The sequence below is a fragment of the Peromyscus maniculatus genome, chromosome 5, assembly GCF_049852395.1.
Source record: "Peromyscus maniculatus bairdii isolate BWxNUB_F1_BW_parent chromosome 5, HU_Pman_BW_mat_3.1, whole genome shotgun sequence".
Classification (NCBI taxonomy): domain Eukaryota; kingdom Metazoa; phylum Chordata; class Mammalia; order Rodentia; family Cricetidae; genus Peromyscus; species Peromyscus maniculatus.
Genome location: NC_134856.1, coordinates 78,079,941 through 78,105,324, shown reverse-complemented (window position 1 = coordinate 78,105,324; position 25,384 = coordinate 78,079,941). Strand labels below are relative to the sequence as shown.

The 25,384-nt window shown below is 43.1% G+C and overlaps 2 protein-coding genes across 2 annotated transcripts in view; one reads left to right on the top strand and one right to left on the bottom strand.

The window, feature by feature from the left end:
• The window catches only part of Rsu1 (Ras suppressor protein 1), a 189,578-nt gene that overhangs the window by 105,973 nt on the left and 58,221 nt on the right, over positions 1 to 25,384 (bottom strand). The gene's annotated exons all lie outside the window — the stretch shown is intronic.
• LOC143273378 (transcription elongation regulator 1) lies at positions 14,821 to 18,996 on the top strand. The gene has a single exon (XM_076572700.1). It carries the CDS (start codon positions 14,840 to 14,842, stop codon positions 18,164 to 18,166), a length of 3,327 nt encoding a protein of 1,108 aa, XP_076428815.1. The 5' UTR covers positions 14,821 to 14,839; the 3' UTR covers positions 18,167 to 18,996.

The following is a 25,384-nucleotide window of genomic DNA, read 5'->3' as shown; positions in this document are numbered from 1 at the left end:
TAATATATACACATCTGAAGGCTATCTAAATGGAATCTCCAAACAATGGGGGAGACACAACCCTAACTGGACATCTCGTCACCATATGAAGCTTCCAGTACCTGGAATGGGTTGCATCCGAGTTGTTGGCCAAAGGGATCCCATGATAACCCCCAAACATCCCAAGCCATTGCCAAGACTAAAGGTCACTCTCTACAAACTGATAGCAAGGCCCTACTGCTGAAGACAATACCTACACAACTTACTGAACATAGAGACGGTACCTATGTAGAACTTGTACTCTTATGTTCTAGTGTCTTTGGCACAGGAAGATAGTCTTCAAGCTACCAAAGGAGAAATGTAAACACCAACCCAGATACAAACCCTCTGATCTAAGATGCTGTCCTGCCTGTAAGATATCATAGGGCAATGGTGGCACAAAGCTTTTGGGAGTAACCAGCCTGTATCTGATTTGACCTAAGCCCACTCCACAAGCTGGAACCCATACCTGACATTGCTTGGGTGATCAAGAACCTGAGTCTAGATAGCCCAAGGACTTAAGGTAAAACCAAATACTACTTACTAAAACAACTTAGCAATAAAATGACTCCTATGGCATTCTGTTATACTCACAGATCAATGCCTTGATCAGCCATTATCAGAACTTTCTCCAGAACAGATAGGAAAAAGAAAAGAGACCCACAGCCATACAATATGGGGAGAGGGAGAGGGAGAAAGAGAGGAAGAGGGAGAGAGCAAGCTTGGAATACTCATCCCTACACAGGGCATCTCCATCAGATCCCTCCCCTTAGGTTTAGGGAACCCTGGAGAACAGGAGGGAGAAAGAGCCAGAGGGGATGGAGGACACCAAGGAAACAAGGCCCTCTAAATCAACATGATGAACACACATATGAACTCACAGTGACTGAGGTAGTACCAGATGGGATCCTAGAGTGGAAAGAAGAGTGGAGACAAGCCCCCAAACCTAATCCAGAAGCTATTTCCAATTGATCAGCACTTGCAAATGAAAATTTCATTTTCCCCAAGGAAGTCTCACTGGGGAAACAAATTACTCTTAAGAATAGACTGCAGGCCCAGCAGTAGATGGTCAACAAAAAAAACCAATTCAATGGCATCTTTGGAGATTCCTTGTCTCATAATGTTGTGTTGTATTTTCACTTTGTTTTGATTTCTTTTAAATTTTATCTATTAAAAATTTATTTTTTAAATTTTATTTATTTCTCTCTTTAACCTACAGGTCCTTTGTGTATATATCATGGCTTCCAGCTTAGTGCCTTTATGAAATTCCTGAGTGTGTCAACCAGAGGGTCTCTGCATCTATTATCTATTTCTTGTACCCTTTCTTGAGCTGTTTTCCTTCTATTGTTTTGTCCTATTCCAATGTGTTTTTGTTCTATATTTTTATGTTTTATTTTATGACTCTCCTGTAGAGGCCTGTTTGTTTTCTAATGAGACATAAAGGGGTTGGTCTGGGTGGGAGGGGAGGGGAAGGAACTAGGGGCAGAGGGAGGGGACACTAATCAGAATATATTATATGAGAAAAAAGTCTACTTTCAGTAAAAGAAAAAAGAGACATGGACTTATATAATATTTACTGGAAGGACAATCAGAAAATATTTCTGGGCAATAGCAGATAAAGGAAATCAAGGTATCTGAAAAGCACATTATTTTAAATACTTAAGGTACTAATAAATCTGTGTAGACAACAATATATATCTTACTAATTGGAGTGATTTGGGCTGAGAGAGCACAGTGCATGCGAGTCTGACTTCATTATTCTTATTTTGGTGGGCTAGAAAGAGAAGGATGCAGTCAAATATAAAGGCAAAATATCTTCTTAATTATAAAATATCCACTTTTATTTTTTCATTCTGTAGATAAAATATTTTTTCAAAAGTAATGCCGTCACTTAAAGTCCTTACCATGTGTATATTTTTTAAAGAATGACGGTGCCCTTTGAAAAGCAATGGCTTTATCTGTAGGGGGATGCCACACTGGCCCCAGGTTACACACAGAAGGACAAAGAGCACCTCACTACAGTTCAGTGAAGCATTTGTGCAGGAGCCCTGATGGCAGCTTCCAGATACCCTTTGATGATGGATGATAATATTAAGCTCATACTCAGAGACAGCATACAATAACTCTCCATTTCCTGATATTAAAAACCTATAAAGAACATAAAGCTAGCCTCATCTCATAATTTACCCCCTTGGGTTAAAGCACTTCTTTGTGATAACTGAAGTCAAAAAAGAATAAGAGGTTCCAGGGACACTGGCAGGTGTCAGGGCTAAGGCAAGACAGTCAAGAGATGGTCCAGCCAGAAGATGAACTCAGGAAGGCAGAGGACAAGATGCCGGGTGGAGAGGTGGAAGACAGCTGACTCAGTTGCACTGAAAGATATGTTATCAACAGGTTTTACTTAATTGTGCTTTTTTAAAAATAAGGTTTACCCTAATGTAACGCAGAAGAGATACAACAAATGGAATCATTATTCTGATTTTTCTATATCTTCCGTCCTCAATTGAGATAGGAAGGATTTGATCCATAATATATTATTTAGACAAGGAAACAAATGGTCACTTTCCCACTACCACAGTCTGTAATGAGCTCTAGTCAAGGGAAGAGAAATTTAGAACCAAATGGGGGGGAAACACTGTGTGTCGTCCCGCTCTGAGTTTGAACATGATACAGACTACAGCGACAGTAATGGAGGCCTCTCAAGTGAGCTTCAGTAAGAGTCCAAAGATCTAATGTCTCAAGCTTGCTAGAAGGAAGGTGAGGAGAACAGTGGGCAACTCCAAAGAAGCCCTGTGAGTGTTAGAAACAGCTTCTCGTTGCTAGAGAAGGAAGAAACAGCCATGCAAAGGGCGTGTAGGGGTCCCATAGCAGCATACCAAGAGTCTCTCATTTTGCTACTAGTCCCAAAGCAGAGAATGTATGAAAAGTGACAGGGCCGTTGCTTAAGCAACTATGTCATCTGAATGAGAACTGGAGCGAGTAAATAGATAACTCATATCATGGGAGCAATGAAAACGAATGAAATACAGCCGTAGGCAACAATGTAGACAGATCACAAGTCATAATGCCAAATGAAAGAAGACAGAACGCATGCTGGGTGATATGGTTTTATATGAAATTCAAAACTAGCAAAACTAAAAAATAATACTAAAAGATAAGGCAGAAATTGCACCCATGTAGAAAGGAAGACCTTTCCAATGACTGCAAGAAGACCACAAGGCACTTTTGAGGCTCTGAAGGTAGCCTATATTTATTCTCCTGTGTAGTTATTGCGTTAATCTTCACATGGCAGTAATTCCTTTATAACCTTATGGGTACTGTACTTTTACACAGTATGTGTGCGTGTGAGTGTGTGTGTCTATGTGTATGTGCCAGTGCATGTGTGTGAGAAAAAGAGTAAGTGCAAGAAAGAACACATGAATAAATATTATGACTATATGTGGATGAGAATAAATATCTATGGGCATCTGAGTTAAAAGTGCAAGCTACTAAGAAGTGGACAAATCAAGATGGCTTCTGATACTGCTTTAGCAAAATTCACAGTGACACAAGATGTTTATACTCAGACAAATCATCTCTCAAATAAACAAAGAACAAATATTCTAAAATGCTATGCATCTTTCTATGGCTTCTGAAATTCATGTTGAAACTCAGCCACCAAAGAACAGTATTAAGAAGTGAGGCCTTAAGGAGGTGATTCAAAAGGGGACTCCCTGTGGACAGGATTATGTGCCCTTATAAAGAGGCCTGATGGAGGGATTCCTCCCCTTATTCTTCTGCTACCTGCAGAGTAAAGACAGATCAGGTTGTCCCTCTTGAGGCCACAGCAGTCAGTCACCATCTTAGAGGCAGACAGCAGCCCTCACCAGACACCGAGCCTGACAGAGCTTTAATCAGAACTTCTTGGGCTCCACTGCTGGGAAAATGAATCTGTTCTTTACCTCACCCAGTCTCAGGTACTTTGTAATAGCAGCACAGACTAGACAGAGGTCCCAAATGTACAGAAGCACAGGTTATACATCATAAGCCATTTTAGATAAAACACCTACTGGATAATTGAATCCACCCAATTAGACAACATGCATAAAGACCTATGAATCTACAGTTTGGAATAAAATTGTAATTTAATATTCTGGAACTTCTATCTTTACATTACTGTTTTGGGAATTAAAAATATGCTAATATTCTTGGTCAAGTACTAAAATTTTAGAAATTTGATTTGATTTTCCTTTCTTAAATATAAGTAACGTTTACTAAGTTAAATAGTGTATTCGTCTAAATAATGTATACCACTTGTTCATCTTCTATCTTGGCATTCATAAGTACTGATCAGCAGAATATAAACAAAGGTTATTTGGGGTGGTGGAATATTGAGTGAACTATTTTTAGCTTTCTGAATTCTTTAAATCTATAAAATAACATACAGACATTAGTTTTATGGTAGTAAATACATTATTTTTCCAAATGGATTCAGTGAGTTCAAAAGCTAAACAGTCTTTCCGCCCCCAGTTTCTGCCCTCCTGCTTACATATCCCATGTTTTGTCATCCCCACTCACTCAAGGACTCCTTTTTCCCCTTTCTGTGTGTGTAGGGTGCTGTGAGCAGTTAATGGGGTGCTGGGGGAGAGGGTGTCATATTCCAGAAATCACCCTTATTGGAGCTCATGCGAGAAAACATAATTAAACTTAGTTAGTCAAAAAGGGAAAAAAAACAAAAAGATACCCAAGTGGAGGTGGGGGCATTTGGAAGAAGAGGACTTCAGTGAGAGAGGAGGAGGGGATGAGAGAAACAGGGAATAGAAATGTCCAAAACCCAGTGTATGTGTGTGTGTGTGTGTGTGTGTGTGTGTGTGTACCTGAAATTGTCAAATAAATAAAAATAAAACAAATAGTTTTCTTCCCTTCTTGCCCCTTTCCTCCCTACTCTACCCCCCCCCAAAAAAAACCACAGAGAATCAAACAAAACCCCTAAGACACTTACCATCTAAAAATAATCCTCCTCCTCTATCTGTACCCAGTGGAGGAAGTGAAGTTTCAAAGCAAGTCAAATCCCCTAATGACAAAACAAGGAGCTGTGTGTGACCTGCTCTCCAAACAAGATGACAAACTCTGCTACCTGACGTTGTTTACCGTTAGCAAACCAGCACTCTGAACTCCACTGCTCTCTCTGACACCCACTGCATCCCCAGTTAATGAGGAAGGTGTTGGGAGGAACTAATTAACAGCCCAGGGCTTTCTCAGAGATGCCTACCTGGCAGAGAGCACGCAGGCCCCTCCCCCCTGGCCCGCAGTGACAGCTGTCTAGAACTTGAGAGTCCACTCACATGGGCAGAAAGTGAAGATGTTCCACCCGGCTGCACATGTTGATATAATTATCTGGCCCGGATATTTTGGATGAAGGTAAATGCACCCACCCAAAGCACCTGATTCTACTCGTCTACTAAACTGAAAACAAACACCCTACTTTTTCTAAGATTGAAAAAAAAAAGTTGTTTCTGGTGAATTGAAGTCCAAACACAAACCAGCAGGAGATGCTTTTTCCTTGGCAACAGCACAGAGCTGTTCGGGGATGGACTGCCGCTATGTATGCACAGGTAAGCACCACCCATCATACAGGTACCAATGGCGCTGGAACAGCCAAGTTCAAGTATCTACAAACCCAGTAAATATCCAACAGAGGCCATCAGTTTGGGCCTAAATTCTAGGAGGCCCTCAGGGAGCATTTTCACACTCCTTACTCTGGCTCCATCCTGGGAACCCACCCTGAAACCTCCTGTGGCATGATGAGTAAACAGTAAAGTGATAAAATAAAATTTTAAAGCAGTATTCAAAACACCCCTAGCCAAACGGTGTCGTGCTAATGACTTCTACTTTTAGCTGACAAGTCGTGCTATTTAAACAACCACATTTTGCTGCAAGACAGCCTTCAGGAACAGGTACCAAGGCAACCAGGCTGCTGCCGGGCTGTGGGGAGCTATGGGGAGCTGGGGGAGGAAGGACGCACTGATAAGGATCCAAATCACCACCACAAACTCAACAAATTATCGGAAGGAAAAAAACGAAGAACTGGACTTCATTCAACATCCATATGGTGTCTCTGCCAGGAAAGAAATAACTTAGGGCTCCCTGTCTTTAACCAATTTCACATTCCAGAACTGCAAGGAAGGAAGATTCAAAGCTGCTCAAAGGGATGATTTGAGAGCGATTTCTGTGGTTGACATTTTCGTGATATTTCTGGACATGACATCTTTGGTTGATGACTTAGGTATAGAATATGGAGCTAGTAATCCCTGTAACCTACTCCTGTTAGAAAAGCTAAACACATAACATTGTTGCTGTCAAAATACGTCACCATGGACTCATATGTCAAAATAGTTTTATGTCAAAAGCTATTAATCATAATATCAATATATAGAATGAGGGAGGCAAGCAATATAAATTTCATTTCTTCCCAATATGAATAATAAAAATCTGTCACATGTACATTCTGAATCAAACCCCAGAACCAAATCCTGAAAGTAAGCGGAGGCCTGCAGAAATCCAGCCTGCCCTAGTGGAGGACGAGACATGGGCCATCTGGGGGAAACAATCAGCAAACATCTATCCTACTGAAGTGGTAACACCTTGACTTTATCTCAGTGAAGCTGACTTGTGAACTTACCTCCAGAACTGTAATAAAATTAATTGTTTTTTTTTTTTTTTTTTTTTTTTTTAGCCACTGAATTTAGACAGTCTGTTGCAACAGCAAAAAGAAACTAATAGAGTGATGGTTTCTAAAAGCTGCCCTGTGTGCCTCCCTGCATGGGCCGACAGTGAATCAGAATGCCCCCTTGCATCTATTGAGCTGTTCCCAGCTTTAAGGCTCTATTGACAAAATCTATGCCAGTTGTTGCCTCCTGTTACACAAAGCAGAGTAAAATGAATGTATTTTTGTCTTGGCACAGGAAATGTACATTTGCACATGTTTTGACTCTTATAGAAGGCTATTAAACATTGTTACTGATATTACAATACCTGAAATATACCTCCAAATCTTTCTCCTGTTATACTTTGCCTAACAGTGGCTACCGTACTTTTGGTTTTCTCAAAAGACATTGAAAAGTTAATGGAAGGGCTGGAGAGATAGCTCAGTGGTAAAGGTGTTTGTTCATGGAGGCATGGGGATGTGAGTTCAGAGCCCCAGAACCCATGTGTCCTGGCGTTTCTATGGCTGTGAAGAGACACCATGACCATGGCAACTCTTACAAAGGGAAACATTTCACTGGTGCTGGCTTACTGTTTCAGAGGTTTAGGCCATTATCTTCATGGCAGTGTGCAGGCAGGAATGCTGTTGGGGGAGCTGAGCGCTCTACATCTTGATCCACAGACAGCAGAAACAACTGTGTCACTGAGCACGGCTTGAGTATATATGAAACCTCAAAGCCTGCCTCCACAGTGACACACTGCCTCCAATCAGACCAAATCTCCTAATAGTGCCACTTTCTATGGCCCAGCATGCAAACACAAGAGTCTGTTGGGGCCATTCCTATTCAAACCACCATACCATGTAAAAGCTGGGTAGCCCTAGTGCTGGACAAGTGCAGACAGTGGATCTCTGGAGCTCTGGAAGCCAGTTTAGATGAATGAAGAAGCTCCAGGTTCGGTGAGAGACTCTGTCTCTAAAGACCCAGGTGGAGAGCAATAGAGTTTCAATCACCATTGATCTCTGGATTCCACACAAACACACGATGGACACCTGCATGGACACATGGACACATGTATACAGAAAAACAGACAAAACAGAGGCAGGCAGACAGACAGACAGACAGACAAAGTGGGGGAGGGAGAGAGGGCAAAAGAGAAAGGAAGGGAGCAAGATAATGGGTAAGTCCATCTCACTAGATACTGAGACTAACGAGGTAGGTAGTGGGCAAATGAGTGTGAAGCAGCAGAGAAAGGCCAGCTAGCTGCATGCCAGTTATCTGTTTATAACTCCCTTTCCTGGCCAGAAGACCCAGAAAGAATTTTTTTTCTTTTTACAAGTGCTGGGTGTTGTTATGCACACCTCTAATCCCAGTCCTCAGAAGGTTGAGGCAGGAGGCTAAGAATTAGATGTCAGCTTGGGCTACTTGGTGACTACCACACCTAGGACTATCTAGCTGGACCTTGTCCCCAAAAGCATCAAAAATCAAAATAAGCAAAAAGATAGGAAACCTCTGGGATAATCAAAACATAGGGGTACAGTATCCTGAGAAGGCTTTAAACTAGAATTTGGGTGAATCGGGGCATCTTCCTTCTTTCTTTTAGGGCATTACCTCATTGTTTATGCCAAACATGGTTTACTGAAATACCTCCTCCAATAATCCCATACACCCCTTAGCATGACATGCTTTGTATATTGGGTCTGCATTGAATTGTGGCCATTCCTTTAGAAATGTGAACTAGGTGGAACATGGAAAGAGCCTGGGTACCAGACTGTGCAGCTTGGGCACATGAGATATAACCCGTGGCATCTTCTGAAGGGAACACCACAGAAGCAGGGCTCAGGGAACCCTGCAAAGCAAGAGGACACTGAACAAACAAGGTGTCTTCACTGACAGCAGCGTAAGCTCACGGACGTACAAGTGAGATGATGCTAGATCACACATTTTATCTTCTGCCGCTATATAACACAACTTATAAAGGAGATGCTTTTGTCACCATTCCGGGAACTGGGCAGGTCCATATCAAGACGTGGGCATGCGGTGGGGGCCTTCCTGCTACATCATCCTATGGTGGAGAGCACTGCGCAGTGAGAACGAAGCATTTTTATCTGCTGCTGCCCCTTCCTCTTTGTTTTCTTCCTCTGTTTTCCTTCCCCTTTCTTCCTCCTCCTCCTCTTTTCTCCTCCTCTTCATAAAGCCATTAATCCCACCTATGCACCCGGACCTACATGATCTCATCTGACTGTACTCACTTCTCTCGGGGCTCCATTTCCAACACCACCAGCATACACAGGACTCGAGGGCTTCTGTTTCCTAACATGTGAACTTTGAGGGAACTCATTTACAACCCAAGCACTCACCTGTCAATCAACCCCTGCCCCCAGCTGACCAGATTTATGAATGATCCAAGGAAATAACAGCCAAGGCTGTTCTACCAGGTGAACAAAAAGTCTGTGGTCAACATTGTGGCTAAATACTGACAGTGAGCAATTCAATGGGCAAGAAAACACACAAATCTGTGATAAATTGGTGTTCAAAGAACTGTTAAAGAAACAACACAGACCAGAAAATTTCATTCATACACTACACAACACACCTCCTTAAGGATCTAGAGACAGTTAATAATTGGTAGGAGAAAAGGAGTCATATATTCAGTGGTAGCCACTGGTAAATTGCCTTTGCTCAAGTAAATAACCTCTTACCTCCCACCTATGATCATGTAAGCAAGCCTCATCCTTTAGCCAGTGTCCTAGGAACACAGGAAGCTGAGAAATAACCTTCTCTTGGATGTCAAGTTGGGTAAGTCATTTTCTGCATCCTCTTACAACAAATTACAGCTAGGCGAGTCTTTTGGAGAGCAATTGCTTTCGCTCGAGTCAGTCAACTGAAATGACCAAACAATGAACCTTTACCACTGACCATTGATCTTGTTAATTGTATGTGCCACTACATTTGCTTCTCGGGTTTCTAGTCAGCCCTCTCTGTTAACACTGTTCCAATTGCTAAATGGTCAGAACACACGAAGTGACAGATTTAGTGTTTCACCAGCAATTTATTTAACTGACAGCTACCCAGTTGTTGTAGTGAATTGTGATTTATTTGTCTCACATTGTAGCACATAACCTTTTAAATGTAAGAGGAAAAGCTGACTCCTTTTTAAAGCTTAATATATGACCATCTACCACTTTACCCTATGAACTGGATTTGAAAGAGAAGGGATCAAGTGAGTGCTATGTCTCCTTTCCTGTAGGCCTTCCCTCAGTACAATGCATTCATGTATGGGGGTTCCATTACTAATCTTCATTTGCACACTGCACATGAATCCAAAGGAAATCTGAGGGCTTTACATGAAGGGCAGAAGGTGACCAGTTGGTTAAAACAACCTAAAATTAAAAGTTAAAACAGGATTGGTTGGGGAAGAAATGTTATAATGAAGGCTCCATGGGTAATTATCAAGCACCTTAATAGTTCCCAAGTTACACATAAAGCTTCTCAAGTGGAAATGTACTCCTGGTTTCATGGGATTCTCAAAAGAATCAACATCTTCTGACAATTGACAATAATGGCTTAAGATATAGCCAGTAGCTGCAATAATTAAAGGGATAAAATAATGGCACTCCATCAAAGGGCATGGAATACTGCCACAGACAGCAGTCTGTAAGCAAAATAGAAGACAGGAGAACTGGTTAGGTCTGCTCCCCCCAAATTCATATAAGGCCCAATATCTCAGGATGTGCCTGTATTTGAAGACAGGGACTTTATGGGGGTGATTTATCTGAAATGGTGCCCTATGAGTGGACATCAATCCAGTCTCCATGGTCTCCAGAGGAGAGGACAGCATTTGGATACAGATAGAAAGGTGTTGTGAAGACACAGGGTGAGAAAGACAGAGGGAACTGTCTCTCATAGAGGAAGGAAAGGGGTATGGGACCGATCCTCCCTCTACAACATCAATACCCAGAAAGATCTAGTCCTCAGTATCAGACCTCCAGCCTTCCCAAAGGGGAGGGAGATCAGCTTCTGTTATTGAAGCTATCTGAGTTGGAGCACAATGCTACTTAGAAAATTAACACAGTCTTGGGTATAATGGTAAAGAGAGGGCATAAAAAGCAATTAAGACCCAGACATTATCCTAGGGATTTAAAACATGAGAGGGAAATGGTTTCAAAAGATAAGATTAACTGTTACGATTAGATTCGTACCCTTCTATGTCTGCGAGGAAACACCACACAGTTGGAAGAAAACTTCCTGAAGCTGTGTGAACAGGTAGGAAAAACACTGTTACTGTTCTCCACATGGGCAGATATCAAAAGGAGTCAATATTTCTGCATCTAGGCATGAAGAGCAACTAGCCAATAACGCAGTAAGTGCTTCTAGATGGCAGGAAAGATGCAGCTCGGAACTAGGAAAAAGGAGATACCTTGGGGAAAGGCCATGTTCATCCTTGTTTTCTCCCACAGGTGGATCTAGGTAGTTACTCCTGAAGTGATAGATCAGACAACAGGGTACGGTGGAGTTGAAAGGACAGAAATCACAACGTGGCTACAGAGGAAGCAAGGCAGCAGAAAGAAAGAAGCTCAGAAAAAAAAAAAAAAAAAACAGAGCCACAGAAGGATTTCCACGAGTCACTGACCAAACAACATTGATGTCTAGTACAAGTGTCCTCAAACCTAGGAAAGCAAAACAAAATTCACCAGGGAGGAACAACTCCAGATAGATGTAAATGAACCATGGCCACAGTTTGCAGAGGACCAGAAACTATGCCCAGATCATCCTGAATGCAGAGCCCACACTGTAAACATGGTCACATAGAGGAAGTCTAATGAACTGTGGTAATCTGTCCCAGAGTTAACCCTAGGATGCATGAATTGGCCCTACCAACATTAGAAACATGCCTTGAAAGAAGGACATTGCTTCCAGGTAAAGAAAATCTTCGAGCAGGCCATCAGTGGAGCACGCCTTTAATCCCAGTACTCGGAAGGCAGAGCCAGGCGGATCTCTGTGAGTTAGAGGCCAGCCTGGTCTACTGAGCGAGATCTAGGACAGGCACCAAAACTACATAGAGAAACCCTGTCTTGAAAAACAAAAACAAACACAAACAAACAACCAACAACAACAACAAAAAGTAACTCTTCAATGGACTTAAGCTCAACTACCTGCAAAGGAAGACAACAGAGTTCATATACCCAGAGACACACTGTGCTGGGCTGGGATGGAGCAGTCTACAGTGTGCTTGCCAGGCAGGCAAGAGGCTGTGGGATCAATCTCCAGCATCACATAAATGGGTGTGGTGGAGCATGTCTGCAGGCCCAATAATAGGGAGAGGGAAGCAGGACACTCACAAGTCCCAACATCCTGGTCTACTTAAGAAATTTGAGAGCAGCCTGGGCTACATGAGACCCTGCCTAATAAATTAATTAATTAGTTTAATTAAACTCACATATACATGATATAAATGTCATTTATTTATTTTATTTGTTTGTTTATCCATGTTGTCTATTATGTAATAGACCATAAAACAAAATCAATCAACAAATTTTTAAGGGTTAAAAAGATGTAGGTTAGAAATTCTACAACACTATAAGTCTAAAATCAGTAATAAAAACTCTCAGAAATGACAAATTCTGAAAAACCAAAAATTCTCATTTTTGAAAGAATTAAAAAGTCAAAGAAAGAATCAGAAGGGGAACTAGAAACTATTTTAAACTGAGAGATAATGAATATACAGAATATGTGACATGCAGTTAATATAGCAGCAAGGGAAAATTTTATATTTCTAAATGCTTATTTTAGAAGAGGCATTGAAAAAAAAAATCTAACTTTTCACCCAAAGCTAAAAACAAACAAATCAAACCGAACTGAGCTGACAGTAAGGAGAAAAAAAGGGAAATTAGTAAGAAATCAAACACGGAGTAAAGAAACTCCAACCACAATGTCAGTTCTCTGAAGAAACTAAAACATTAATGAAGTCCCATCTGCACCAACCAAAGGCGGTAGGAAGGAGAGGAGAAATGCAAATTCTAACTCTAGCAAACAAATGCAGACAGCATCGATGTAGATGCTACTACACATTAGCTTAAAAGGTGCACACAAGATTTCTGAGGTGCTACATTTACCACCAGTCACTAGGAGAAATAGAAAGTCTTCAGAGAACTGGATGGTTAATACAATTGCTAAAACCCCACACACCACTGCTCCAGAAGACAGAGAAACAATTCTGACCCCGAGCTTTAAGCACCTGAACACCCCCACCCAACACACACACACACACACACACACACACACACACACACACACACACACACACACACACACACACACTGTGATACTTTGAATGTAATTGGCCCCCATAATCTCATAGGGAGTGGCACTATTAGGAGGTGTGGCTTTGTTGGAGTGGGTGTGGCCTTGTTGGAGGAAGTGTGCCACTGTGGGGTGGGTTTTGAGGTTTCTTATGCTCAGGACACTGCCCAGGGTCTTAGTTGACTTCCTGTGGTCTACATATCAAGAGGTAGCCAGCATCATGTCTGCCATGCTCCCCGCCATCATGACAAAGGACTGAACCTCTGAAACTGTAAGTAAGCCCCGTCAATTAAATGTAAGAGTTGCCGAGGTCACGGCGTCTCTTCACAACAATAAAAACCCTAACTAGGACACAAGGTGATCACATCCCATTTGGTTTCCTAAGAGCACCCTCCTCACTGTGGACAACTGGCTGGGAGGAGCAAGGCTGTGACAGACATCAGGGAGGAGGCTGTTTGAGGTTGAGCAGCCCTCATCTGAAATGCCTGGGCTCAGAAATGTTTGGGAGTTCACATTTGTTTCAGATTTCAGAATATTCGCATTTACATAATGAGATATCTTAGGAACAGGCCCAAATATAAACATAAATTCATTTCTATCTCATAGCCACCACAGACAGAACCTGGAGGTAATTATATACAATAGTTTCATGGTGTCTGTATTTGGACTTCAACCTGTCACAGGCAGTCAGAAGAGGGATTTTCCACTGACTGCGTTATATTGGCCCCCAGAGAGTCCCAGACTTTTCGATTAATGAAGCTGAATGTAGATAGCAACCCAGGTGAGAAAGGAAGGGAACCAACAGGTGTGCCACAGGGGAGCCTGCTACAGTCCTGCAGACTGGGACACTAACTGTCACCTCTATCTTGCAATGTCTAACTAGTTGCTTTGTTACTTCCTTCTTTCAGAAATTTTTGTTATTAGAGGAGGAAAGTGTTTCACTTACAACTGTTCACCCAAACCGGCAGATGTAGGAACACATGCTACCCAGGAACTAGTGTGAAAAAGAAGATTGGCTGTGGCTGTCTGAGGAGGAGGTAACTGAGGCCTACTATAAGGCCCCGCTTTCTCACTACCACTGCAGACCTGTGCCTCCAACTTGACCTAAGTACGCGTGGCACATTTACATGCTCTCATCCCAAAGCCGTCAGTGTAGGAGACTAGAGCTCTGATGGACACGTCAACAGCCCTAGAAAGGTCTAAATAAACATAATCTTAAAAGCTGATCTGTGAGGAGCTATGATCATATATAGTTTGGGCTTTATCACTAGATCCCTGATGTTGACAATATGAAGGACAGCCATCCCCATTCTACTCCATTCCTAGCTCTGGTATCCCAAAATGTTCACACTCGTATCCTCAATAAATACCATGTGAGGTCAGACTGTGCATAACGTTGCTCATCTTCAGCTCGGAGTAAGGCGCAGGAGATGCTCCGAAAAGAGCGGCCATATAACCTGGAGACATTGTATATGTATTCAGGGGTAAGAACTGTGTTTACAGACGTGCCTGTGGAATAACAAAAATTAAATCCGGGAGCTTGGTTACTGCCGACATTTCTCTCAGGGCAAGAACACATTTAGTGTCCTATTAAATCAAAGGATGCCCACTGCAAACAGTGGCATGCTTTACCAGCTGGTGCTAACACAGATTGATGCGCGTGTTCAATCACACTGAACCTGACATGCCTCCTGAAATTTATACTGCACAACGGAAACGTTTGCTATGATCCAGCTTCCCACTCCCTTTAAGGCAGTAACTCACCAGGTAGAAATACAGCTCACTTAGCAGTTTTAAAAATCCATGCTTAGGGTGGATGAACGCGACTGTCTGTAATGGCGGAGCGTGGCGGGGACGGAGGGGAAGGCGAGCGCTTCAACCCGGGGGAGCTGAGGATGGCTCAGCAGCAGGCCTTGCGGTTCCGAGGCCCAGCTCCCCCACCAAATGCAGTGATGCGAGGCCCGCCACCTCTCATGAGACCTCCTCCTCCTTTTGGCATGATGAGAGGCCCTCCACCACCACCCAGACCCCCCTTTGGACGGCCTCCTTTCGATCCTAATATGCCACCAATGCCTCCCCCAGGAGGAATACCTCCACCCATGGGCCCACCACACCTCCAGAGACCACCTTTCATGCCTCCACCCATGGGAGCTATGCCTCCTCCTCCGGGTATGATGTTCCCACCAGGAATGCCTCCTGGGACTGCTCCTGGTGCTCCAGCACTGCCTCCCACTGAGGAGATATGGGTAGAAAATAAAACTCCAGATGGGAAGGTTTATTATTATAATGCTCGGACACGTGAATCTGCATGGACCAAGCCAGATGGAGTAAAGGTTATTCAGCAATCAGAACTGACACCTATGCTTGCAGCCCAAGCGCAGGTTCAAGCCCAGGCCCAGGCCCAGGCCCAGGCCCAGGCTCAGGCTCAGGCTCAGGCTCAGGCTCAAGCTCAAGCTCAGGCTCAAGCCCAGGCCCAGGCCCAGGCCCAGGCACAAGCCCAGGCTCAAGCCCAGGCTCAGGCACAGGCCCAGGCTCAGGCACAGGCACAGGCCCAGGCCCAGGCACAGGCTCAGGCACAAGCCCAGGCACAGGCTCAGGCTCAGGTCCAGGCACAAGTGCAAGCACAAGCAGTAGGCGCTCCCACCCCTACAACCAGTAGCCCAGCACCTGCAGTGTCTACTTCAACACCATCGTCTACCCCATCCTCTACCACAGCCACCACGACAACTGCTACTTCGGTTGCACAGACAGTATCAACACCCACAACACAAGACCAGACCCCAAGTTCTGCTGTCTCAGTTGCCACGCCTACAGTTAGTGTTTCAACTCCTGCTCCTACAGCCACACCTGTGCAAACTGTACCCCAGCCGCACCCACAGACGTTACCTCCTGCTGTTCCTCATTCAGTACCTCAGCCAGCAGCGGCAATACCTGCCTTTCCACCAGTAATGGTGCCTCCATTCCGTGTCCCCCTTCCTGGCATGCCAATCCCACTTCCAGGTGTAGCAATGATGCAAATAGTCAGCTGCCCGTATGTAAAGACAGTCGCTACCACCAAGACCGGTGTATTACCAGGAATGGCCCCTCCTATAGTACCCATGATACATCCCCAGGTTGCTATTGCAGCTTCACCTGCTACCTTAGCTGGAGCAACAGCAGTCTCTGAGTGGACTGAATATAAAACGGCAGATGGAAAGACATACTATTATAATAATAGAACACTAGAATCAACATGGGAAAAGCCCCAAGAACTGAAGGAAAAAGAAAAATTAGATGAGAAGATTAAAGAGCCAATTAAGGAGGCATCTGAGGAACCACTGCCAATGGAGACAGAAGAGGAAGATCCTAAGGAAGAACCTATAAAGGAGATCAAGGAGGAGCCCAAAGAAGAGGAGATGACTGAAGAAGAAAAAGCTGCCCAGAAGGCAAAGCCAGTAGCTACTACTCCGATTCCTGGCACTCCGTGGTGTGTTGTTTGGACTGGTGATGAGCGGGTCTTCTTTTACAATCCTACCACTCGTCTTTCTATGTGGGACCGACCTGATGATTTGATTGGAAGGGCAGATGTTGACAAAATTATTCAAGAGCCCCCTCATAAGAAAGGATTGGAAGACATGAAGAAGCTAAGACACCCGGCTCCAACAATGCTGTCCATCCAAAAGTGGCAGTTCTCAATGAGTGCAATTAAAGAAGAACAAGAATTAATGGAAGAAATGAATGAAGATGAGCCTATTAAAGCAAAAAAGCGGAAGAGAGATGATAATAAAGACATTGATTCAGAGAAAGAAGCTGCCATGGAAGCTGAAATTAAAGCTGCCCAAGAAAGGGCCATTGTCCCTCTGGAGGCTCGAATGAAGCAGTTCAAGGACATGCTGCTAGAGAGAGGGGTGTCTGCTTTTTCAACGTGGGAGAAGGAGTTGCACAAGATAGTATTTGACCCTCGGTACTTGCTTCTCAATCCTAAAGAAAGAAAACAGGTGTTTGATCAGTATGTCAAGACCAGAGCAGAGGAAGAACGCAGGGAAAAGAAAAACAAAATAATGCAAGCCAAGGAAGATTTCAAAAAAATGATGGAAGAAGCAAAGTTTAATCCCAGAGCTACTTTTAGTGAATTTGCTGCCAAACATGCTAAAGATTCAAGATTCAAAGCAATTGAAAAGATGAAAGATAGAGAAGCATTGTTTAATGAATTTGTGGCAGCGGCAAGGAAGAAAGAGAAAGAAGATTCGAAGACCAGAGGGGAGAAGATTAAATCGGATTTTTTTGAGCTGTTATCCAATCATCACTTGGACAGTCAGTCTCGATGGAGCAAAGTAAAAGATAAAGTAGAAAGTGACCCACGGTACAAAGCGGTGGATAGTTCTTCAATGAGAGAAGACCTTTTCAAACAGTACATAGAAAAAATAGCTAAGAATTTAGACTCTGAAAAGGAAAAGGAGCTGGAAAGGCAAGCCCGCATTGAGGCAAGCCTTCGAGAACGGGAAAGAGAAGTTCAGAAAGCACGTTCTGAGCAAACTAAAGAAATTGACCGAGAGAGAGAACAGCACAAACGAGAAGAAGCAATCCAGAATTTCAAGGCTCTTCTGTCTGACATGGTCCGCTCTTCCGATGTATCGTGGTCTGATACTAGGAGGACCCTCCGGAAAGATCACCGCTGGGAATCTGGGTCCTTATTGGAAAGAGAGGAGAAAGAGAAGCTTTTCAATGAACACATCGAAGCACTTACCAAGAAGAAAAGGGAGCACTTCAGGCAGCTTCTGGATGAAACGTCCGCGATTACCTTAACATCCACATGGAAAGAAGTGAAAAAAATAATCAAGGAAGATCCTCGGTGCATTAAGTTTTCCTCCAGTGACAGGAAAAAACAAAGGGAGTTTGAAGAGTACATCAGAGACAAATACATCACTGCCAAAGCCGACTTCAGGACACTGTTGAAAGAGACCAAATTTATAACCTACAGATCCAAAAAGCTAATCCAAGAATCTGATCAGCACCTGAAAGATGTAGAAAAGATTTTGCAGAATGACAAACGGTATCTAGTACTGGACTGTGTACCAGAGGAGAGGAGGAAACTGATCGTGGCGTATGTTGATGACCTGGATCGCCGGGGTCCACCACCACCTCCCACAGCATCAGAGCCCACTCGACGATCAACAAAATAATTCTAAATACCCTTCCACGGGCTCTCTGTTAATTGAAAACGCTTGCATGAGCCAAAAGTTCAGGTTTTTACATATATGTGCATTAGTCAACCTATTGCAAAACCACCTGATGAACAGAAGGAGAAGCAATTGTGAGCAGTCTCTGAACAGAACACTTTGAAAATATTTAATGCTTTTCTTTGTGTGGCATGACTGACGTACATACTCAAATATAGGCTGTCTAGTGAATTTAAAATCTCGAAGCTAAAAATCATCCTTTTCTGAGATGTGGAAGTCAGTACTTGGTGGTGTTCTTACTAGCAGTGTTACTCACAAGACAGGAGCATTTGTGGGTGGAGCTTGCAAACACCACAGACTCCAAGAAAACTGAAGGTGGGGTTTGTTTTCATTTCGTTTTGAAGCGGGTAAAAGAGAAAACACTGAACTGAATTCTTGCGGAGACGATGACTATTCTAGTGGCCATCCTTTGTCTCTGAGGAGCAGCTTAGCTGTGTGTTTGCTCCCGTGCTTTGATCCCCCTCTGAGTAGAGGCCACGTCGTGTGGAGCCCAGGAGAAGATTGCTTCAGTAATTTCTTCTCAGGTCTGAACACATTCATAACTAACATGGTGGCCAGAATTGAGTCCTGGTTAAACATACTTTACTCTCCACTGAGTGATCTTTACCGAAATTCTGAATTAGACAACAAAATTACCTTTCTGGATGTTCCCTGTAAACTACTCCTGTTTGAATGTTGAACTTTTGTTTCTAAAGTTTAATTTTAAGATGTTTGAATGTTCAGTTTATGTATTTGAACTACAATAAACCAACCCTTTTAAAAAGAAAAAAAAAAAAAAATCCATGCTTAAAGTATTTTCTGGGGCCAATGATTCACGGGAACAGAATATATAAAGTGGGACTTGTTAAAAAATATCATGGAGGAGGCTTGAGAGGGGGTCATTTTTGATTATCCACTAAGACCACGGGGAATCAAAAGATATGAAACATAGCTTCCTGTGATGTCTGGTGAAAGATATTATTACCGATAGGAATAGCATGTAAGAGTCAGCCAGCAGTACCATCCAAGTAAAAATTCAAAGTTTGGCAAAAAATTTTTATTCCTTGCACTTTTTTTTTTCCCAAATGAAATCAGGGACCATATTTGGGATCATTACAATCTGTTATCTAATGGCACATTATACCTTCTCATTGGCTCAATACCAGCATGTTTATAAACTACCAGGTGGGACACTTACTTTTGAAACCAAGAGATCTGAACTAAAATTCAGATCTTTTGAAAAATAAACTACGTCAGTGATGTAGGCAATGATGGGGCAAATCACAATCCATTTTGAAGTCAACCTTACAAAGAGGTCAGAAAGCTATCCCTCCAGAGGACATAGAACTGAGAGTTCAGGAGACAACTTTGTAAATGGAGAGATGTGAGTTAAAAACTAAAGTATTATGTAATTCTATTAAGTTTTAAAACAGCCTTAAAGTGTGAGTAACCAATCTTGTTACATATGCAAGTAACAAGTGGCATGGCTTTTGGCAGAAAGAAAATCTTTGCAGGGTCAGGAAAGATTGCCCAGTGGTTAGGAACATGTGTTGCTCTTGTAGAGGACTGAGTTCAGTTCCTAGCACGTGTGTGTGTGTGTGTGTGTGTGTGTGTGTGTGTGTGTGTGTGTCTAAAACTGCCTGTAACTCTAGTTCCAGGGGTGATCTGATGCCCTCTTCTGGAACTTTCACTTATGTGCACACCCCCACACATCCATATACATAATTAACACCTTGGAGAGAAGGAAAGAAAAGAAGGGCTGGAGGGAGGGAGGGAGGGAGGGAGGGAGGGAGGGAGGGAGGGAGGGAGGGAGGGAGAGAGAGGGAAGGAAAGAGAGAAAAATAAGTGAGCAAGAAAGAAAAAAGGAAGGAGGGAAGGAAGAAGGGAAGGAAGGAAGGAAGGAAGGAAGGAAGGAAGGAAGGAAGGAAGGAAGGAAGGAAGGAAGGAAGGAAGGAAGGAAGGAAGGAAGGAAGGTTTAAAAAAAAAAACCAAGCAAACCAGCCTGTATCACTTGGAGGTATATCTATCTCTTCAACCACACCAAGCCACATGCCAATCATTTCACAGACTTAGCATTAGGTCTTTTACAGTATCTTCATTAATCTATAGAGTTTTTAAAAACAAGATGGTCATTATATAGACCAATCTATATATCATTCTGCTTGAAAAAGGCATAAAGCAAAGAGGCCAACAGTCCGGGTCCTGCTTTCTCAACCTGGTGAACACACCACGGGCAGTGGCCTGACTTCCACACTCTGGGTCCTAGTGTGACTCCTTGTGTTAGTCGACTTTTCTCACGACTATGACAGAATACGTGACAGAAGAAAACTCAGAAAGAAGAAGAGGTTTCCTTGGGCTCAGAGTTTTGAATGACAGTCTATTATGGAAGGGAGGGCACAGTCACAGAAGCAGTGATGTCTTTAGTAGCAGGAGCCTGTGGCTGCTGCTTCTCACATCATGGCTGATCGGGAAGCCAAAAACAAGCTCGAATCAGAAGTGAGTGTAACCCTCAATGCCTGTTCTTAGTGACCCAGTTTCACCAGCTAGGGCTCATATCCACAAACTCCCCAAACAATGCCACCCACAGGGATGTTCAAATGCATGAGTCTGTGGGGGGCATAACGGGTTTAAATCAGAACACCTCCCATGGTCCTGGGTATGTCATTCCACCTCCCAGAGCTTTCTGCTACTCACCCCCTACGTGGGGAGGAACACCCCAATTTCACCGGGTTGTTAGAAGTTCAAGTAAAATGATATGCATAAAAATAATGAGTAGGCACATTTATATACCCAATAAGAATGGTCTTCTTCTCTTTTATTCTTTATGGATTCTTCAGAGTAACGCAGAAAAACTGAAGAAATTTTTTAAATGAGAAAATATTTAGCACATGAAAAAGATCAATATACACAGGTGTTCAGGAAGCTGGTGGCTCCCATTTCCTGTCTCTTCTTCTCCCTGGCTCATCCTAGGAAACCTCCACCCACCTACCTATGTGAATCCACTACCTCTGTGTCCCTGTGACAAATACCTCACAGCAGAAACTTTTAACAGAAAAGATTTGTTCGGGCTCATGGTTCCGCAAGTTCTCTGTCTGTCATGATTTGGGAAGGCAGGACGGAGTTCATGGTGGTAGCAGGGGCAGGAAGTAGAGTGCTACCACACCAGGGACGACAAGAGCCAGCCCCCACTGCTCAACTTATACCAACCTCTTAAAAGTTCCGTAGCTTTCCATCTAGAGAATAAACACACAAGCCTGTGGGCACATTTTAGATTCAAACAGTAATACTATGCCTTTCCAAATTCCCTTTGTCAGGTTCCTCAAGAACATCTACGCTTTTAGTGATGTGTTTTTTGTTTGTTTGTTTGTTTGTTTTCAGGCTTCCTATGGGGGCATCAAGGCCGGAATCAGTCTTTGCCTCTTCTGAAGGACATAGAGAAAAGAAATAGAGCAAAATAATGCTAAGGAGAGTAAGGCAAGAGTCACTGCATGGAGCCCCCATGGGTGAATGCTTGCTGGGTGCCAGCCCTGCCCTCCTCTGTGTGGAGGACTGGAACTCAGGTCAGAGAGGAAAGGCAAGCTCTGCCCATTCAAGCATGCATAGGCAACAGTGATGTAAATGTATCAGGCAGGACAGAAGAAACGTGAGTCCGCTAAGGTCTCAAGGGACATCCCTGGCTTTTCTACAAGAGAGTTTGAAATGAATGGCGTCTATGATATAGTTTTAACTACCACCTAGACCAACCTCTGCCCATTAGCATCCCATAAACTAAATATCTGAAACCATCTAAGTTTCTAGTAAATAATAGGATTATCATCATCATCATCATCATCATTATTTATTTTTTTGATTTTTCGAGACAGGTGTGTACCTTTGGAGCCTGTCCTTGGACTTGCTCTGTAGACCAGGCTGGCCTCGAACTCAGAGATCTGCCTGCCTCTGCCTCCTGAATGCTGGGTTTCAGGGTGTGTGCCACTACCACACAGCCAGGATAATTATTTTTATGATATCAAACAATACTTTTTAATCAGCACTTTTGAAGCTGACTGTGAGTAAGGCCAGGCTAGGCTATCTTGAAGCCTTGTCCTCCCAAAAGTTAAATTAAACATAAAATAAAACAGAAGTTTAATTTTTAAAAAATTCATAAAAAAATAGTGCATAATAGCTTTGATAATAGCTTCATTTTCATTTGACCAGAGACAATTAAATAATGAAGGCATCTCGGATAATGATTCTGGTGAACTAGAGATAACAGTATAAATGGAGGGACTCAACTGTTAGTCAGATTTGGCAAGTGATTCCCAGGTGGCTTTCCTCATCAAGTTCACCTATGTGGAGACAGGAGCTGAGGTTGAGTCAGGCTCACGAGTCAGGCTATCTTTGCCCGCAGCGTCTCACTCCTTGATTCAATCTCAAAGGCATTTGTCTGCATAAGTGTGTGAAATAGTTCATACCATGGGCTCCCAATACTGTCCAAGCTTCTAGGAGAGGCTTCACTGACTACAGGGGGCAGCAAATTGGAAAGTCTATTCCAGATACTTAAAAAATTCATCCTCAGACTTCTGCTGCTCTAGAACCACTTCTGGTACAAAATCTGTATTAGTTGGGTTCTCTAGAGGAACAGAACTGATAGGATGAATCTATATATAATAAAAAGGATTTATTAGAGTGGCTTACAGGCTGAGGTCCAGTTAGTTCAACCATCGCTGTCTACCAATGAAAAGTCTATGAATCCATTAGTTGTTTAGTTCACAAGCCTAGATGTCTTAGCTGGTCTTCAGTACACTCTGGAATCCCAAAGAAGTAGGCTCAAACACCAGTGAAGGAATGGACTTGCCAGCGAGGGTAAGAGCAAGCAGGTGAAAAAGGAACCTGTCCTTCCTTCAAGTCCTCTATTTAGGCACCAAAAGGTGTGGCCCAGATTAAAGGTGGTTCTTCCCACCATAGAAGATCTGGATTATAAGTGGGTCTTCTCACTTCAAATGATTTAATTAAGAAAAAAAATCCCTCTCAGATGTACCCAGCCATTTAGGTTTTAGTTAATTCCAGATTTAGTTAAGTTGACAATCAAGAGAATCATCACACAAGGTAACCTCTGTTTAAACCATTTCCAAAGAGGTCAGGTTTGATGGATGAAAATCTGATCTCTCTCTCTCTCTCTCTCTCTCTCTCTCTCTCTCTCTCTCTCTCTCTCTCTCTCTCTCTCTCTTTGTGTGTGTGTGTGTGTGTGTGTGTTGTGCACATATGCATGTTCCTGTGTACATACAGCCTTGCAGGCACTCTTACAGGAAGTCTATATGTCTCTTACTGAATCTAGAGCCCACTAATTGGCTATAATAGCTGGCTAGAAAACATCAGTGACCCACCTACCTGTGTCTGTCCTCACCCAGTAGTGAGGTTATAGATGCATGCTGCTATGCTCTGTTTTTATGCTGATGCCAAGGATCTGAACTCAGGTCCTCACTCTTGTGCAACAAGTACTGTGTAAAGTAGGAATGCTCTCTAGCTTCAATGGATAATTGTTCATGTGGATTAACCTTGCAATCTTCAAAACCAAACTATGAGGTGGGTACTATGTTACCTTCACCTTTACCTCAAGTATAGAAGATAAAACAATGTGCCTTAAGTTCCAGAGCAAAGAATTGGAGTGGTGAGACTTGAACCCAAGAACAGTGATGAAAAGCCAAATAACCATTATATTTTCTGAAAAGCCATTGGCAAGTAACAATAAGAGAAGCCATTTGTTATTGGTGACTTAACTGACTACACAGACAATCAATGTTCTCCTTGCCTGTCTCAAGAAAAAGTATTCATTCTTTGCCTGCCAATGTCCACAAGAAAGAAAAAGAGATACAATATGGAAAAATTAGAATAGTGAAACAGTGTTCTTAATCCTGTCCATTCTGGACACTACAAAGGAGAAGGCAAGCTCAAACAGTGACACTGAGTCCCTGGAAGGGATTCATATGAATCTTCACCTTTTTCAAGTGAGCTAGAAAGAATACATTCACTGCTTGCCGTTCAGGGGGACATTGAGCCAGCTCACCTGGGCATCCCTGGCACTGCTACACACACCCTATAGGCCGCTTGGACATTCAAAGTGCCTTCCCTGATGTCTATCTACTTCAGCATTGTGATTTTTTTTCCTCCAATGGCAATGCTTATGTGATCAATGCAGAGGATCCATGATCCTCTAGAGGATTCCATGATCGTCTAGAAGCCAGATACGGTTCTATAAAGAGCAAGTCAACAAAACCAAGGAACACCGTGGAAGGAGACATGTGCAAAGACACACAGTTCTTCCCATCCTTAGCCAGATGCTGCCACACCTTCACCCTTCTTTGTGTTCCCACCTGCATCCATCTCCCAGCACAGCTGTAACAAACTGCCACAAACAGCAGCCTGGAGCAACAGATATCAGCTCTCTTGCAGTTCAGAGCTCACAAGTCTGAAGCTCCAAGTAACAAAGCTGAAGTCAAGGTGTGACTAGGGATTCATCCTTTCTGGATGCTTTAGGGGCAATCTGTGCCCTTGCTGCCTGCATTCCTTAGTTCACAACCCCATCCACTATGGCCCCAATCTGTTGGGGTCACCATTCCTTCCCCTGACACCACTGGACTCATCAGGGTAACCCAGGATGGCTCTCCAATCAGAGATTCCAGCTCACACTGGCAAAGGCCTACCCCTCCCACCCCCCATATTTCCTGACCACACAAGGTAAGAAATTTACAGATCCTGATGGTTTGGCTAGAGTTGTGGTTCCCAACCTTCCTAATGCTGTGACCCTTTAATTCCATTCCTCATGTTGTGGTGACTCCCCAACCATAAAAACAATAATTTTGCTACAACCATAAAAACAGTAATTTTGCTACTGTTATGAATCATAATGTAAATATCCGACATGCAGGATATCTGATATGTGACCCCCAAGGTCGTGACTCTAGGTTGAGACCCGCTGGGCTAGAGGTATCTGTGGAAACTACCTCACTTGGAGGAAAAGCCAGCATTCTGACAACGGCTTTCCCACTTGTGTGTGAACAAGGTCTCCAAGTGATGACACTGTTTGGGGAGGTGCTGAAACCTTAAGGAGGTGGAGTCTGCCTGGAGAGAGCACTACACTATGGGAAGGGTTTGAAGGTTTATAGCCTCACCCTACTTCCTGTTCTCTGTCCGCTTCCTGTG